This window comes from Physella acuta, unplaced genomic scaffold (assembly GCF_028476545.2).
Source record: "Physella acuta isolate Inbredline_101_S28 unplaced genomic scaffold, ASM2847654v3 ptg001384l, whole genome shotgun sequence".
In the NCBI taxonomy this organism is placed as follows: Eukaryota; Metazoa; Mollusca; class Gastropoda; family Physidae; genus Physella; species Physella acuta.
Window position 1 is genome coordinate 1 of NW_026732899.1, and position 18,817 is coordinate 18,817.

Sequence of the window (18,817 nt, forward strand, 5' to 3'; positions counted from 1 at the left end):
GTAAAAATTCATCAAAAACGTTTTAATAACAAGCTTTTATGTAATAATGCACTAAAAATTAGAAAATAAATAAAATTCTTAAAATTTATACTAACACACTACTATTTATATAACTATTGGATACTTTTACTAATATTTAGTAAGCGACATACGCTTTTCTGTATTTTTCTAATTTTTATAATTTTTAGTGCATTTTTACATAAAAGCTTATAAAACGTTTTTTATGAATTTTTGTACAGTACTTTAAACAAAAAAAAAATTTAAATTTAAAATAGAGTTACAAGACTAAAAACCATTGCACACCTAATGAACGTGATGACGAGTGTATAATAGTGCGGAACAGTTGACTGCCTACTAATTTGGTAAAAATTTAAATTATTTCATAAAAATTAATTAAGCAACCCATTACGTCAAATTTAATGTCATGTTGCATTGTCTTCATGTCTCGACCGACGTACTAGCTATGAACCGAATCTGTGCCCAAATTTTCGCTCGGGCGTTTCGATCTAGACTGACGACAGAGGCTGTGAGTTAAATAAAAGCTTGCAAAAAGGAAATAACTGAACATCAAATAATGTGTAATACCACATCATGCATTTCATTGCATATCATGACCTCTATGACTGGGATATTAATGAACTGCCAAATTATTAACTTACCCGTGCCTTGACCATGAGCCATATCATGACGGCTATGACTGGGATGTGGATAAAGACCAGAAGAAAAGCGTGAACGCCGCCAATCCAGTAGATGCCATCGATAAAACTGGTGACGCAGACGGTGGCCGTGTTAATGGTCGTCACTATCATCACAATTAGCGTACCGAGACGTCCAATAAAATCTCCTGCCCTGACCACAGTGGCAGCTCCAACTTTTCTAACAAATACATAAAAAAATTAATCAGGTGCAATCGTTTATTGGATTTGCAATGGTTTAATTGAATTTAAACATGTACTAGTTGAAATATTTATTTGCTAAAAGAACTATCATTTTCTAAAACCAGTATCAAATTTAAAAATAAGAAAATGTATTTAAAATTCCTAAGTCAATGTACAGATAAGGGAGAGTGGTGAGAAATAGTACAAGGAAGAAATAGTACAAGGAAGAAGTAGCCCACCGAATCCAAAGTGTAGGGCGCTCTTTGAAACTACAGTACGCGCCGTAATGCTAAGAATCTAAGAAAGCCACAATGATACTCGGAGCGCCAACCGACGCCCCTCTAATATTTTAATGTTTAGTTTCTTGAATACAGAGTATTATGGGAGTATTTTAAACGTGCACACACTATTTTAATTAGAATTTGACGGGTTTCGTCGGTTTTTTTTTTACCTTCCTACTATCTGTCGCCAAAAATTAAACTGCCGAACGAACTTCGATCAGTTCTAACTGACCGATTCGTTTCAAACTTGGCACGTGGGTCAAGACTGTATGACATTGCACCAACATTGACTTGATTGGATACCTAATTAATTTTTCGTGAATTAATTAAAATTTCTTATATAAAGTAGCCTACTGTATACCGCGCTATTATGCATTCATTTTCTTATCATTTGGTGCGCAGTAGATTTAGTCATGTGACTCTATTGTATTAAAATGCTATAAAAATGCACAAATAGTTTTTAAAGACAAGCTTTTATATAAGTACTAGGTTACCCGTTATCATTGGATAACTATGGGTTTCGATGGTCTTTCGCAAATGACGTAACTCTCGTTAGACGATTTTTTTTTCTTTCTTCTCCCCCCACTTCACTGTCACGGATTTCGGGTGAGCATGGGTTCTATCACACTATTCTTTCATATGCTGAGGTCACAGAAACAGGTGAACTCTACTTTGCGTGGTCCGTATCCCGCCAAGTCCGAAAGGCAACTTTATCATTCATATCTGAAAAGAATTCACAGTTTAGCCAACAAGTTTTTGTCTTTTAAAGCCACCGATTTCGGCTGATCATGGGTCTGACCAAATTATCCCTTCATATTCTAAGTTTACAGAAAAGGGTGAACTCTACTTCACCAGCCCAGTCTTCCGCCACGTCCGAAAGGCAAACTAATCTTTCACATTTTAAGATAAATACAAATGATGGCTGCAGTGAGGTTAATTCAATTAGTAATAAAAAGTTAGTGTTAGTTACCTCACAAGTTAAAGACAGTTACAAGTACTATGGACGTTTCAACCCAAGGTCTTCGTCAGCACACAAAAGTGTGGTTACAGATTAGACAAATAAAGACAAACAGCAACACAATTTTTGACTTAGCTCGACAGTGAAAACACGACTTGTCTACAAGCCACGGTATCCAAAAGAAGAGACGGGTGAAAAGGACGCTTGGAGACCGTATAGGGGTGGGGTTGGGGCGTGGTTATGCCGGAGGGGGGTTGGTTAGGTGAAAGATACCTGTTCATTCAAGCCATTGGATGCCCGTGTGCCCCAACCCCGGTTGAACGTCTAATCCCCCCCCCCCAAAAAAAAACAACCTCGAAATATAGTTTATAAAGAAAATATATTATACTTTTACAAGTGTCGGGCTCCCCCGCACCGGATCATTTTATTCGCCCCTGCAAAAATTCAAGTGCCCCACCTCCGGAAAAATATCTGAAAGAAACAGTGTCTGTGAGAGTGAGGTTTATCGGCTAAAAGTATGAAACGAGGTAACGAGTCTAAATTATAGAAGTAGGCTCTAGAGTCGCCTAAAAGAAACTCTAAATGCGTCTTTGTCATGATTGAGATTAGGTGCAAGGTTTAGGGGTATGTCTTCGACTATATTTAGTATCAATGTGCAGTAACTACGTGTAGATCAAGCTTAAATCCGATTAAAGCACCGATTCTGGATTAAAATCCGTTTTCAATGAAATTTTTCGTTTCCGGTTAAATTTAATTTAGGTGGTGATTTTGGTTTTGGTTTTAGTTTAGAGAAAAGAGACAGCACTGTCAACCTAGCGCCCGTTGTATCCTTCCTCAACGGGCCATTTATCTCGTATAAGAATATTTGTGAAAGCTTAAGTAATTCCCTCTTTATAACTTTCTCGTATACAGAGTATAGAGGAAGTATTGTAATCGTGCAAAAAAAATTCACATGAAAATTTTTACAGTTTCATCGTTTTACATCTCAGTCCTTTATCATATACGGAGTATAGGGGACTTATTTTAAACGGGCAAAAATAATAAATACATATTTATCAAAATTTCAGCGTTCTATGCGTTGAGTACAGTTACAACTAGGTAGATGAAATTTCATATACAAGTATTATATCAAATTTATAGTTCTGTATCAACTTTTCAGCGATTTCCGGCAACCGGAAGTGGAACTTATTCTAATTTTGGTGTTTCAAAAGCCTATCACTTGGCTAATATTACAGATAGATGAACGAAATTTCAAAAATAAGTACATTATTTAATTCTCTCCCTACTGTCACATTTTGAGTAATTTTGGTTGACCAGAAGTAATAATTTATGCGATTTCAGATTTCTCAAAAATAAAACCGCAAGTTAATTTATAAAGTACTAATAATAAAACCGCATTATTATACACAGATTATTTGGCGTTCACTTGGCGCGCAATATTTTTTTCTACGAGATTCTATTCTGTTTTTAAAAGTTTAAGTAATTAAAAAATGGATTAAAAATCATGTCTATATCCCGAGCAGTGACGGATTAAGGGGGTGCTGAGGGGGCTGCAGCCAGGGGCCCCCAATTTTTAGGGGCCCCCAAATTTCCTTTTTCATTCATAGTAAATTTCCCTTTAAAGTGAATTTTTTTTTTACTATAAAAGCCAATGTTTTAATATTTGAATCACAAGTTTATCTCAATTTTTTATCAAAATATCAAACTCGAGCACACACTTTAGTATAAATACCATCCCGGACAGCGTTTGCTTATAACAATAAATTGGGTTAATTTTAGAGTTAAAAACAAAATCAGCTGTCGAATTCTGACACATAAATGACATGCATCTGGTGTGAACACTCTATGATTTAAACTTTTAAAAACATTTATAGGCCTTTACTTTTAGTGAACGTTAATATCTGGTGTACAGGCCAGTGATGACGTTCTTTAAATTGACGCCTGTGGAAATCCAACTTTTTGTGGGCCTCATAAATGGATGACACCTAAGAGGATGGAGGTGTATTTTTTTTATGCTTACACCGTGCTTACTCTTTTAGTTGGGCCTAGTTAACCTCGTAGACCGTCCCTGAGTCCACCCAACTCTGATGCGTAACTAACTCACGTTAGGGAAAGTAAAGGCGGCTGGGCATAGTGCTGACCACACTATCTCTTCATGTGCCGAGGTCACAAAAACAAGTGAACTCTACTTCACTTACCCCATAGACCGTCAGGTTTGAAAGGAAAACTTTACTAGTTTAACCTCTGTATGTTATTTATAACTTCCTACATAGAGTGGTTTGAAATTCTCTTTTTTCTCTTCGCGTCTGCAAGCAAACACGTGCCAACAGCCTTTATCGTCTGCTCTATAACGATATTATAATATTCTCATAGATATTTATATTTATTTAATGTTAGTCTGCATTTCCAGCTTTCTCGTGCCCAATATAAATTCTTGAATGACAGTTCAATAACTATCGTGACACGAATTTACCGGCTCAGGAGTTTGACTCCCGTTAGCAAGGGAGGTAAACTAACTGGCAAATAGTGGACTGAATCAGTCTCACGAAGATGTTGGTTTGAAACACTATATGTTGGTCGCTTATTCACCCGTAAGCTCTGACCAGGCTTTACTTCCCCCACCCACCAGACGCGAGACATCGTCCTACCGTCTGGTGCCCGGCTAGATCGCGGGACAGTCGGAAACTTCTACAGGCCTACAGTAAACAGTCATATATTTAGTACTGCCGACTTAGAGGATGGATCTCGTCTCTATGTGTTTTGTTAGTGTGTGTGCGCCGTAGTAGTGGATGGATGGGAGGGGGGGGGAGCAACATATAATCTTGCTAAAAATTAGTCATACTTGGTACATGTTTGTATCCAATTAATCGCTCATTGAACATAATTGACGGCTTTTTAAATTAGCAGTTTTGTAAATATCGGTGTCGAATGTTCCTATAAGTTAAAATAATTCATGATTTTTAAAATAAGTATGTTGATTAGTATATATATATATATATATATATATATATATATATATATATATCAAGGGCCCCCAATAAGCCCAATTTTAAGCCTGGGGCCCCGCCCAAGTTTAATCCGCCCCTGATCCCGAGTTGCCATCCCCCGTGGTGTTATATAAGAATATGCGAGAAAGTTTAGGGGAGATCACTCCCAGTTTATTTTTATGCGATTCTATGTAATTTAATTAAAGTATGTTAAATAATCGGTATATTAGTGCTTAATAATGAAGCACTTCGCTTTATTTCCTATTTCACAAAAACCTACAGAAGTTGATAATTTGTTTATCGTATCCTAATGAAGCATATTTTAAGAAATGATCACCTCTATGCGCTGTTTGTTTAGTTTTTTTTTTTGTTTTTTTTTTTTGTTTCGCAGTTTCGTCACAAATTTTTATATTTCTATTGCCCGATTACACAAAAATGTTATTCTCTTTACTATTATATTAGTATATTCGAATATAGTACAACAATTTATAGGGAAGCTCAATCCTGCTTTATTCAAGGCAGAAACCTTTCCTGGAGTGTACTCAACATCCTCCAAAGTTTAGGCTATCGGATGACTGTACAACAGACGGACACACAAAGAGTCACACAGACAAACTGGATCGTCACGCCTCTGCACCGACATCCCCCAGAAATAGCAAGTTTAAATAGTTGTTAAGTCGTCGTTAGAAAATATATATGATTGTACACCGTGTTTATATTGAATAGATTTTAAAAACGTTGAAAATATGAATGAAAAAATATAGCAAATAACAAACGGTAAAAAAAAAAGAATTACATTGGTTGAATTATTTTATCTTTTGTAGTTTCGTTCTCATGGCGATGTTGTTTGCCTTCAGTGGGTGTAAGTGACGCTCCAGGTTTCTTTAGCTCTTCTCTGTTTCCTCTTGACATCTTGTCTTCTACATCCTGGCGGTCCATAGCTCTCTAAGATTATACACGTGCAACACTAGTTAATTATTGCTCCAATACTTAAGACAATCGATGCCAGATCATCGCTATTTTAATCGTCTGTTTCGTTTATTTATATGACAAAGTTATATTTGATGAACAGATGAGTGACAGTGTTACTTACAAAATATTTTAAGGTTACTGTTCCTGAGTGCTTTTTCACTTAATACAGGTATTTAGAAAATAATCAAGTTAATTTTCGAACGATGAACAACCTTGTTTTCGTTTGATGATTAATTTGACATAAAATCTTATCACAATAACATATTCAACTTCAACGTGCATATTTTTAGTGGAGTAGACTTTAAAACGATTTAGTTAAAGGATAAATATTATGTTAGAATAATAGTCACATTAAAAGGTAGGACTCGCCTCGTGTGCTTAATACTTAATATAATGAAAGATAATCCAGTGAACATATTCCTTGTTATTTAACTTCAAACGAAGAGTGTATGAACTTCATTCTTGCACACTAACTGCGTTTATCAACACACCAAGTGTGTTGATTGACACACCCTGTGTTTACCCATTGGTAACCAGGCTGCTACGTGTATTCTGACAGCTGATCATAGCCTTAGAAATCAATATCGATCATTAGAAAGCAATATATCGATCTACCAAAGGGAAGCAAAAAGAAAAAAGTCCCGTCGAAGTGACGGTATAATCGAAGGATTGAACTATCAAGCTGAAATGTGCACACAAAATTATTTTCCTTGTACAACCCTCAATGTGTGTGAGGTGAGGGGAGAGTGACCTTGTTTTGTAGAGCCGATTCTAGCCGGAAGAAGATGCGCATGCGCATATTTACTAAACAGCGCTACAGGGACCCGATTTTTCTTGTCATGTAAATCAGAGGCGTAGCGATGGGGGGCAGGGGGTACATATGTCCCCGGGCGCCGACCTTAGGGGGCGCCAAAATGGTTTGTAAAAACTAATTAAAATGTCATTTTAGCTGCACTTTTGCATTATAAATAGTTTGAGGGGGGGGGGTTGCAAATCGAAAGTTTGAGGGGGGGGGGGGTGCAAATGGAAAGTTTGAGGGGGGTGCAGATTGAAAATTTGCTCCCGAGGGGGGCGCCAAATTGAAAGTTTGTCCCCGGGCGCCGGGAAGGGTCGCTACGCCTCTGATGTAAATGTTTGTTGTTCAGGCCCTTGAGTGTCCTGATGGGATTAACATGATAAAAACTGAAATAATAGATTTAAATAGGCTATTAAAATATTTTTTAAAAGATGTTATACTTTACCTACAGACTAGATGGGTATATCTCTATACTACTTACTAGATAGACGAGAAAAATAAGGTTAATTGAGTAATCTGAGGCCATCGCACAGCTATTTAGATATTTTATTAGATCTTAGTTGTTGGGGCACGGGTTTGACAGACGCACCAGGGTTTGTTCTTTAAAGACTTTGATTGAGTGTACGTTGATCACCTCCGTAATGATAAGGTAAAAAACGCCAAAGCAACAGACCAGGTGTTAAGAGTATAACGGAGCGCTCTTGGAAGGGGGGGGGGCGGCAGAGACAGTAGCTGATTAAGGTTTTTAGGTACCTCAAATGAACTACTTAGTTGTTGGTTTTCACTATAAAAACTAAATATTTGATCTATGCATCACAAGCTTCAAATTTTTTTACAAAATATCTAACACGTGCACAAACTTAAGTACACATACAAACTTTCATCACCTCCTACCCACATATTGATTTATATAAAGCCGACTCTTAAAATACCATAGTCCGTACCAGCAGTGTTTCTTCAAGACCTTTTTCTCCGGGGGGGGGGGGGCACTGGAAATTTTCGGGGGGGGGGGGGGGGGGGGGCGGTAGACTTTCTTCGGGGGGGGGGGAGAAATGCCTGGAAGAAACTCTGCATACCAGCGATCGCTAATGACGAGTGGCGGAACTATAAAAAAGGGCCACCCTGCAAAAATAATTTTTGGGCCCCAAATACATATATATATATATATATATATATATATATATATATATATATATATATATATATATATATATATATATGTATATATATATATATATATACATATATATATATATACATATATATATATATATATATATATATATATATATATATATATATATATATATATATATATATATATATATATATATATATATATATATATCGTAGAATTTTTACTTACTTTTGGGGTTTTTAATTTTGTTTTCATGTAAATAAAATATTCTTAACTCTTCAATAATACTGTTTAATTTGATGTTCAGTAAAATAATTTGCAGATATTTTAAAATTAAAGATAAAATATTTATTTGTTGTTAATAATTGAAATCACGCGAGGCGTTTCTGGCTTATCTAATTTTAGTCACGGTAAACGGGATTCGACTAGTCATATTCACGAGATGCTACCGTTTTTTTAAAATATTGTAAATTACTGTAAAAAAAAAAACAGTAATTTACAAGAAAAAATGGTTAATTTTTTACAGTGTTGTTTTACACAGATTTCGTTTACATTTGTATAATAGTGAATTACAAAAATAGATAAATAAATTAATTAATAAATATTCGAAACTGATGTTTTGGTGGGTGGTGGGGTCGTTGGAACAGTTAAAAGGGATGTGGGGTTATCATTTCTGAGGGTGATGTGGGCACAGGGGGTGGCGGTAAAGTATCTGACGAGCCATGGAGAGAGTGTCTGTGTGTGTTTAAGGCAAGCCAAGCGTCAAATTCTGTGCTGTGTTATCTAACTGCTGATGTGTAACTATTTATAGTGTGTGTGTGGGGGGGGAGGGGGGGTGGCGAATAGATTGCTGTGTGAGCGATTTAGCGGGAGAGTTAAAGTTTGGTATGTTCAAGTCGGTGTTTATGTTTGTTTGGATGTTTAGTACCGACAGGTTGGGGGTGGGTTGGCGTGTAGCTATCACGGGGTGTGGGGATACAGCGGAGTTTTAAAGGTAAAAAATTGGTTAACAGTGTTCTCATAGAGTACTCAAAAGAGTAAAGTTAACAAAACAACTGTAAGTATTAATTTGGGGATAATAAAATGAATACAAAAGGAGTAGGGGTCATTGGGGTCATTTTGTTCGTTGTGGATCAAGTACATTACATATATGATAGTAGTAAAATAGAGACAAATGATGTGTTTGTTTGTAAGCTGTATAAATAAAACAATACACAAATAAGCAACAATAGGAAACTCAATGACAAATGATAAATGATGCGAAACAAGGTGGGGGTTGTGGGGGTTGGAGTCAAATTAATGTTGTTAGAAATCTATTTGGATAATACATCATCTTCAGTATTTAACATAGTATTTCAACACAGGGGTGGGGGTCATGGGGACGAAGGGGATGCAGTATGGGGGCAATATGATATTGGGATCACCAGGTTTAGGGGCGGGGGGGGGGGGCGGGGGGCTGGGAGGGTGTGATGAAAGGGGAAGGGGGGTGTCGGTTAGATTAGGCGGGCCAGGTGACCAATGCAGTGTAATATGTTCTTTACGTTGGGGTGTTGCTAATTATGTATTATGTGTTTGAGTGCTGTCATTGTCGAGTCGTCTACGATAAATCAAGTCTAGTATGTGTCCCGTGAACTGTACATTGTCGTGTTTTGATTTTATTCTACTGTTCCAATTAGTCTGTCTATAGATAGCTACCGTCCTTGCTTTTTGCTCTAGGTCCGTCCTGTCTCTTTGTTTAGGGATTTTGTTTAGTAAAAAAGTAAGGTTTCCCTTTCAAACCTGACGGTCTATGGGGCAAGTGAAGTAGAGTTCACTTGATTCTGTGACCTCGGCATATGAAGAGATAGTGTGGTCAGCACTATGCCCAGCCGCCTTTACTTTCCCTAACTTGAGTTGGGTACCCATCAGAGTTGGGTGGACTCAGGGACGGTCTATTGACTTGAATTTTGTTTAGAGTTATAACTATATCGATGTTGAAGGTCTCGTTTTTTGTTATTTTGGTTTCTAGCGTCTTTTTTATGTTTTATATGGTAGGGCATTCTAAATAGATGTGTGTTTCGGTTTCTGCTGTGTTTTGTCTGCATAGTGGGAAATAGGGTTTCTGTTGTTTTGCTAGGGGTGCTGAATTGTAAATGGGTCTGTATGTTATTTCCCTGGGTTTGGGTGTGATGGTTTTGAGGTTTAGGTTCCTGAAGGTGTCTGTTGTGTCTGTTAGAGCGTATTTCCTACACCATCGAATTCTGTTGTATAATGGGGTTGAGAGTTTTGCACTAACTTTATGTAGATGTTTTGTGATTTTTCGTGAACAAGTTTTTCGTTGTTTTTTAATATTTGTAAGCATTCTGTGTAAAAAGGACTGTGTTTTCCTCCTATGTAATGTGGAGTTGTATTATTGATTTTTATAAGTTTGTTGAGCTGAATGCCTATATAGTAGTGAGCTAAAGGGTGAAAGTTTGGTTGACTAATTATTCTGCTAATTTGTGTTAGTCTGAATAGATTGATTTTGGTCTGTATATAGTGCAGGTTTATTCCTCCATGGAGTTTGTTTTGTACTAGCGTGTAATGCATTTTAACAGTGGTTCGAGTGTAAGTATAAAAAAAAATTCATAAAAAACGTTTTAATAACAAGCTTTTATGTAATGATGCACTAAAAAGTAGAAAATAAATTATAGACTACTATTTAAATAACTATAAAGAAAAGCGTGGGTCACTTTAGTATCTATTGGATACCTTTACTAATGTTAAGGAAGACACCCACGCTTTTCTTTATAGTTATTTAAATAGTAGTCTATAATTTATTTTCTACTTTTTAGTGCATCATTACATAAAAGCTTGTTATTAAAACGTTTTTTATGAATTTTTTTTTCAGTACTTTACATGTTTTATCTACAATAGAGTTACATGACTAAAAACCATTGCGCGCCTACTGAATATCACGTTCAGTAGGCGCGCAATGGTTTTTGAACGCAGCCATTACGTGGTCGTGATGGCGCAGCTATTGATGACGCGTGTGGTGTGGTTGGCTAGACATGCCTAATAATTCGGTCCAAATTTTAATTAATTCATAAAAAATCAATTAGGCATCCAATTAAGTCAAATTTAGTTTCAGATTTCATTGTCTTCATGTCTTGACCCACGTGCCAACTGTGAATCGTGTCGGTCAAGTAGAACTGTCCGAATTTTCACTCCTGCGTTTCCGTCTAGACTGACGACAGACTGACGAGGAAGTGAGTTAAATAAAAGCTTGTAATAAAGGATAGGAGATAGGGGGCAACCTAGTCTGACTGATTTATTTATTCTAAAGGGTTGGGAAATATTATGGTTTATCGGTAGGTGACTATGTACATTAAAATAGATTATTTTTATCCATGTCGTAAAGTATTGTCCTTAAATGTTTGCTTCTAAGATTTTGTGAAGGTATTTGTGAGCTACTAGGTCGAAGGCTTTTTCTTGGTCTAAACTGAGTTAGCATGATTGTGTGTTTTTCTCGTGTGTGTAGTGGATGATGTCTCTAATTAAGTGATTGTGATTTTGTATGTTTCTACCTGTGATGTTGCATTGTTGATCTACATGTATAATTTTATGCAAGTGTGGTTCAATTTTGGAGACTAGAGCTTTGGTTAGGATTTTGTAATCAGTGTTTAAGAGAGAAATAGGTCTATAGTTTAGGGTTAGTTTAGGATCGGTCTTGGGTTTGCGTATTAATGTTACGATATGTTGAAGTTTTCGTGGCATTGTTCGAGCAGAAACATTTCTCTAAAGGTAGCTAAAAGAAGGGGAGTTAGGTCGGCTGAAAAGGCTTTAAAATATTCGTTTGTCAGGCCGTCCGGTCCTGGCGATTTGTTTTAATTTAATTTGAGTATGGCTTTGGTTATGTCGACTTACTGAAAGGGGGTGTCGATATTAATGTTGTCGCTGTCATGTAAGGGTTTAATCTTCTTCTTCGTTCTTAATTGAGAATATGGTGGAGGATTCAGACAACAAGTCCAACTTAAGGGTTTAATAAACTTAAAGTATTTGTCTTGTACGTCTGTGTTTGTCTCATCGAAGTTGTATAGTTGCGTATAATAGTCTCTAAATATTGATTGAATTTTTTCAGGGTCAGTCGTCTCTTGATTATTGATGTCTATGAGATGTGTGATTTGTTTTGCCCTCTGAAAGCTTTGTTCTAAAATTAAAGTGCGGTGTGTGGGATTTTCCGAGCCTATTTGTTCTATTCTACTTCTAATTTGCGCTCCTCTATATTTGTGCTCTTGTATTTTAGAAAGTTCCGTTTCTATTGAGTCTATTTGTCCTTTGTTGTTGTTGATTCCTTTAAGTATACTTAGTTGTTTTTCTAGTTTAGTTTCTATGTGGACCCTTACGCTATTGATGCTACATGCATACTGAATAGATACCCGATTAATGTCTTGTTTTAAATCTTCCCAATGTTGGATTTTGTTAAATTTTGGTGATGACTTCGTGTAAAATTGTATTATGTCTTTTACGGTGTTGATGTAGCGCTCGTCTAGTAATAGTGTATTATTGAATTTCCAGTATGTGATGTGTTTTGGTTTGTTTTGTGTTTGCTCATTTTTTAAAGTTGAATGGTCGCTAAACTGTAGTGTTGAGAATAGGTGTTCTACTTTGTTTATTTTCATGTTCGATGGGGCGTAAATTCTGTCTAAACGGAATCTATTCCCAGATGTGTTACTTCCGTGGGTGGTTTGTATGGTGTGTAGATATTGCGCTCTGTATGTGTCGACTAAATTGAAATATGTTTTAATGTTGTTGATTGAGTCGGCGTGTGGTTTGGCTGCGGTTAAGCGGTTTCGAATTATGTCTTTTGGTCCTACAATGTCTAATCTGTCTTCCACGAAATTGAAGTCCCCGGCGAAAATAATGTCATGTTGTTTGTATATGTTAGTTAATAATTGTTCCAGGTTTTCATAAAATTTACTGTCTTTAGGTCTATATGGTCCGTGTATATTGACTATGCTTAGTTTTCCCCCTTGTCCCTCGATTGTAACTATTGCTAATTTGCCTTTAGAATCGGTGTGCGTATCTGTTTTGTTGAACTTGTTTGATGTGTTAAAAATTGTTGACCCGCTACCCGCGATTTATGAACTGTAGCTGTGGTGTGCTTGAGTTAACCCTATGTTGTGAGTGAATTTTTCTGCTGTGAATTTATATTTTTAAAGTTAGTTTCTTGTAATAAAATGAAGTCAGATTTATGTTTGTCGATTAATTGTCTAACGTACTTGTCTTTGTATCTTGTACTTTGTATGTTGGGGGATATAATTGTAAGGTTGCTTACACTGCTTTTAATACCTGGTCCGCCTTAGTCTAGTTTTGGGATCATTGGAGGGGTGTAAATGTTTTCCTTTTACTTTTTGTCGTGGTTCTGTCCTTTGGGGCTGGGCGTGTTGGGGTTGGGGTTGGCCGTGTAGGGCTCTGGATAGTATTGATTTCTATAATGAGTTCATTTTCATTGCTTCGTAAATTTTCTTTTTTATTTCTCTGTGGAGGCTTGTTCTTTCTTCCCGGAACTGTTGTCCATTCTACTTCTGTGGTTGGGACTCTGACTGTGGCTTGTTCTTGGGCTGGTTCTTGGGCTGGTTCAATTTCTGTGGCGTCGTCTGACACATATTCACTGTTGTCTATAAGTTGATCATTGTCAAAATAGTTACCATCGTTGTCTAATGAAATATTGTCCCTTTCCCTTACATACGAACTTCGGCAGGCGGCCGGTCCATGTTTGGTCGTGCCACACAGGGGGCATATAGATCTTCTACCGTTAAGTTGTAATAACAAGGTGTAAGTTTCCCCACCGACCTCAAGAACAATGTAATGGGGTAAATCCTTTAAGAAGCGTTTGGGCAGAAATCGACTGCCCACTTATCACTCTTCCCGATCTTAAGAGTTGAAACTATTGTGTCTGGTTCTGATATTTCAATCATAATTTTGTTGATCATATTCTGGGTAATGGTAGGGTAATGGTACCCATTTTAGGTGACCCATCTGACCGTTTTTGTCCACATGCAGCAGCAAAATGCTGCTACAATAATCCGAATGTTCACATATCACTGCCAAATGTAGAGAGTTGTAAATTTCATCTGATTTGAGAGAGATAAACCATTCGCTTGGTTTCCCCAAGTAGTAGACATTCAGAATTTAAGAAAGATTTACGTTCAGTTCACACGTAAATAGGTCCTCTAATATGAATTCGTCGATTCGACGTTCTTTTTTTCCTTTAATCAACACACGTAACGTGTTTTTGGGATGCCGCCCAGGTGCGTTCCCCGAAAGCATGATTTTTTGGAAGAGTGTACTTACAGGTACAGGGTTAGGTCTCTCCTTTTGTGACACATCTTCGGTTTTTCTCCCAATTTGAAGAACATTTGCAGTTTAATTTGAAACGGGTGTTGACACATGCCAGCTGGTGATTTGCGCGGTGTCCGTATTATCCTCAGGACAGAGCGAAGGCCAGCTAATGTTTTTTGAAAGTCTTGTCTGTCTGGTTTCGGCCATCTTCTTTCCTCTCTCGGTTTCTTTTGTGCGACATCAAAGACAACAAGACAATGGCGATCTCAAGTCCATCTTATCAAGCCAAGGAAACCCGACTCTCTGAAATTCTCCAATGCTTCCAAAAACTACAAGTCGGTCAAAAGAATATAAATCATAAAAGCTTTATATGTGTAATGGTTTCTCGCCTAATGTTTATTTTTATGTTTTTTAAATTTATATTATTAGTTTTAATACATTTCCTTTTTATACTATGTCATTCTTAATTATGTATTTAAAAACATAATTAAGAGAAGTAATTGCTTTTTAATTTGTTAAGTGTAAATCTATTAAAAGTTTCTTAGGAACACACATATTTGACTATTTAAAAATGGGAAATAAGTTATGGAAGTGGTTTGAACGTTTGTCTATCTTTCACACTACAACTCATGTAGCCTATATTAAGTTATTTCATTAGATCGTGTTACGTGGTGGTAACAAAAAGTATATAAAATATTACTGTATAGGGTCTACAATATGAATTAGGTCTCACTCGCAAACATACAGACAACCAGCACTATAGGCTAACCCTAGCAATCAATGGGAAAATTCCTGACCGTCTTTAAATTGTGTTAAAATGAAAATTCATTTTATTTACCGAACAAGGCCATAAGATTTTTTTTAAATACGAAAGTACGAGATTTTTTTCTCCCATGAAAATATATGTTTGTCATCGCTGCATGTCAAACAATGTTTATTTAACGTGAGCTCTCCCTAAAATAATAAATGTTTCTAATTGATTTTTCTTAGCCTATAAAATACGAAAAGTAAGCATATTACAACAAGCTAGCTTACTTTGTCAGATCTGCAAATGTATAGTGGACTGATCAAACATACTAAAATAATATAAAGTGATATATTTATTATTATAATCACGTTGTGTCTTCTAATGGATCTAGACAAGAAGCACTAAAACTCTACAGTTAAAAAAGGTAGTGAGAGATGATTCCAAATTTTGTTAACTGAATCAAATGTTTGTATAGTTACGATTTTTAAACGATAAATTATAATCAAGCACGATTTAAAAAGCTATGTAGTTGTAATATCAGGGATGTAGCATATGTATCCTGGGTTTATATTCCTCAAGTAATAGAAGTTGTAAATGAATATTATTCGCAATTTAACTTTAAGCCTAATATTTTTATTTTCATTAAACAATTTTAAACATACTCTTACTTAAAACATGTTGGCCAAAAGCGACGCTAGACTAATTGAGCTATTGTTAGTCAACGCAATGTGACACTAGTATTTAAATATCCTGTAAATATTCATGATTGTTCCTAGTAGAGTGGTTTGAGATATTGTTTGTTTTCTGTAGAAGAGCTTTTTTTTAAGTCATTTAATTAAATGCATGTGCCAAAGAGATCTAGTTATTTCTTCGTTTCATGATGGATGCGGACATCCAAGCTTCAGTCGCTTAGATAATACTTAGAGAGACGCTAGTCGTGTATAATTTATTTTGCTTAATCCCCATAAGTTGATTTTTTTCCTATCTCAGAACACCAACATATATTATTAGCATTTGTTTACTTATTGCTTTTCATTTAACATACAAACACACATGCACACACGCATATTTTTTATATGGATATATATATATATATATATATATATATATATATATATATATATATATATATATATATATATATATGCGTGGCTGGAGTGTATTATTATTATTTGTAACTTAGAAGGCGAATGTATCGTTTCGTTTCATGTCGTAAATTGTCGTAGTTTTTTGTTGTGTAGTCCCGTATTATGGCGCCGCTGTCTATTTGTTTATGTCCCTGTTTACAGCTAGTTTGTATATATTTTGTTTATATTGTTGTCAATGGTTAAATTAAGTGTCTTTTTATATAATTCTGTTACATTTTCCGTGGCGTTTGGTTTGTTATCTGTGAATTAGGGACTATTTGTTTAAGTGTAGTGTGTGAGGTGTGCGAAAGTCGATTTCCGGATTGGAGTTCTGTTCTTTTTGGGTGTGCTGAAGTGAAGAGGTAAGGACGAAGGCGTTCCTTTTACCATCAAGTCAGAAGAACGTCCATCTAGTTAGAAACATATTTATTTTTATGTATTTTGCTGTTTATTTTTGGTCGCTGGCCATAAGCTTTTTCTGTGGCTGTTTTCTTACCGCCATTGTGGTTTTGTCAGACCATGTGGACTCAGATTCTGAGTTTTATTATATTATTATGTTATTTTGTTACTTTGTTGTATCCCTTGGGATTGTGTTAAGCCAGGGATAATGCTTATTTATACTTGACCCGCAGTTATGGTTTACTCCTGGCTGTTGGGTTAAGTAGTGGAGTTATTGTTGCCTGACTCACAGTTACGGTTCATTCCTGACTGTCGGGTTTGGTTATGTTACTTGTAGCTGTTTATACTATTTTAAAGCCATTATAGTGGACTTACACTTCCTGTGGTGATCTTTGTTGATCCCCAGGAGAGTGTTTGGTTTATTCTAAGTCCCTAGGGATGTGCACATGACATTAATAGATTGTATATTACGTGTGCCTTTTGTTAGGCTGGTAACTGTCTGTTGAGCTAGTAGTTTAGAGCTCAGTTTCCTGGTAATATTCCAGGTAATTTTTGGAGTGTGTTCTGTGTGAACTACCTGCAGGCTGTTGAGATGTAATCCAGTCAGCCTGTGTTTAATACTTTGTATATAACCTTTTTTATGGTAATTAATGTGTCATTTTTTTCCTTTTCTAGGTCGTAGTCCGAAATCGGGTGTTTTGTTATATATAAATTGTTTTGTTTCGTTGAGTTCTGTTTTGTATGTCTTGAGTGTTTTGTTTTGTCTAGATCTGAATCTAGATTGTAGTTTTTTATGTAAGTTTTGGTTCCATATTTTTGTTAAATAAATGTTATTATATTGTTAAAGTTTTTTGTTTTTATCATTTAGACCAGGGGTCTCCAAACTACGGCCCGCGGGCCGGATGCGGCCCGCGAGGTCATTTCATCCGGCCCGCGACGATCTTTTTGTCCACTGAATAAATGTTTGTTAGAGGTGACTGAGGAACTTTCCCCAGAAAATTCAAAACAATTTGAAAATGTAGCTTTGGGTGCAAATACCATAGCCCGCCGTGTTGCAGACATTGGTGAAAACATCCTGACTCAAATAGCGAAATATGTGAGCAAGCTTCGCCATTTTTCAATTGCAATGGATGAGTCGCTGGACAGTTGTTCCACCTCAACTTCTTGTGTTCATTAGAGATGTGGATGAAGACATGAACATAACACAAGAGCTGGCTTCCCTACAGAGAATGTATGACACTGTTACCGAAGAGGATATCTAACCATAGATAGTTCAGAGACAAACACAAAATCGCACAATTTACCATATTTCACATCAGTAAGATGGCTAATTTTGCGAGAAAGCTCTGAGCAGAGTATTTAAGTTAAGAAAGGAAATAGGTGACTTCCTTAAAAGTAAAAGCAAGCCACAGCCATTAATGTCTGATGAAGAGTGGGTATAGAAATTGGCATCTGCTGCAGACATAACTAGTCATTTAAATTTTCTGAACCTAAAACGGCAAGAGAGGGAAATTTGTAGACGTTCTTCGGGAGGAGGGGGCGCCACGACCCCGAAGAGATGCCTTAAAGAAACTCTGGCCCCCGAACTGATACTTGATAGTTAATGCGGCCCTCGGGCTGAAAAGTTTGGAGACCCCTGATTTAGACTAAGGTTAGATTATTAACCAGTCTGGGTTCAGCCGGGCATGCACTGACCGGACAGTAGTAGATAAGCCTAGGGAAGGGATAGATAGATTTTTAAGGTATCCCCCCCCCTAGCAGGGCTTACACACACACACACACACACACACACATATATATATATATATATATATATATATATATATAGGGGCCTCCCCCAGAAAAATTTCAGCCGGAGGCCCCGCTCAAGCTTAATCCGTCCCTGGGGAGGAGGGGGGGGGGGTAGTAGACACGAGTTAACTACTGCAGGGTTAAAACCTCTTGTTCGGCTATCCAAACCGCGGACCGGATGCGGCCCACGATGTCCTCTCATCCGGCCCGCGGTGGTTGTTTAGTCAACGGAAAAAAATGTTTATTTGATGTGGCTGAAGAAACATTCAACACCAATCGAAAATGTAGCATTGGGTGCAAATACTATTGAAGCAAATGTGGCCAGTTACCCAGCAAATTACCCCCTTAAAGACAACTTCAAAAAAGGGTGTGTGGGTTTTCCTAATAATAAAACAAACTTTTTAAAGCTTGGACCTCGAGTGTGTATATGCGTGTGTGT

The 18,817-nt window shown here is 36.7% G+C and overlaps 1 protein-coding gene across 3 annotated transcripts; it reads right to left on the reverse strand.

Moving 5' to 3' along the window:
- Positions 1-659: 659 nt before the first annotated feature.
- Positions 660-6,775, reverse strand: LOC131927231 (uncharacterized; the record flags this gene model as incomplete). Of its 3 annotated transcripts, none has more annotated exon segments than XM_059282996.1 (3): positions 660-876; positions 5,901-6,049; positions 6,446-6,775. In XM_059282996.1, coding segments are annotated over 2 exon segments (360 nt in total), but the record flags the coding sequence as incomplete, so codon positions are not given.
- Positions 6,776-18,817: the final 12,042 nt, after the last annotated feature.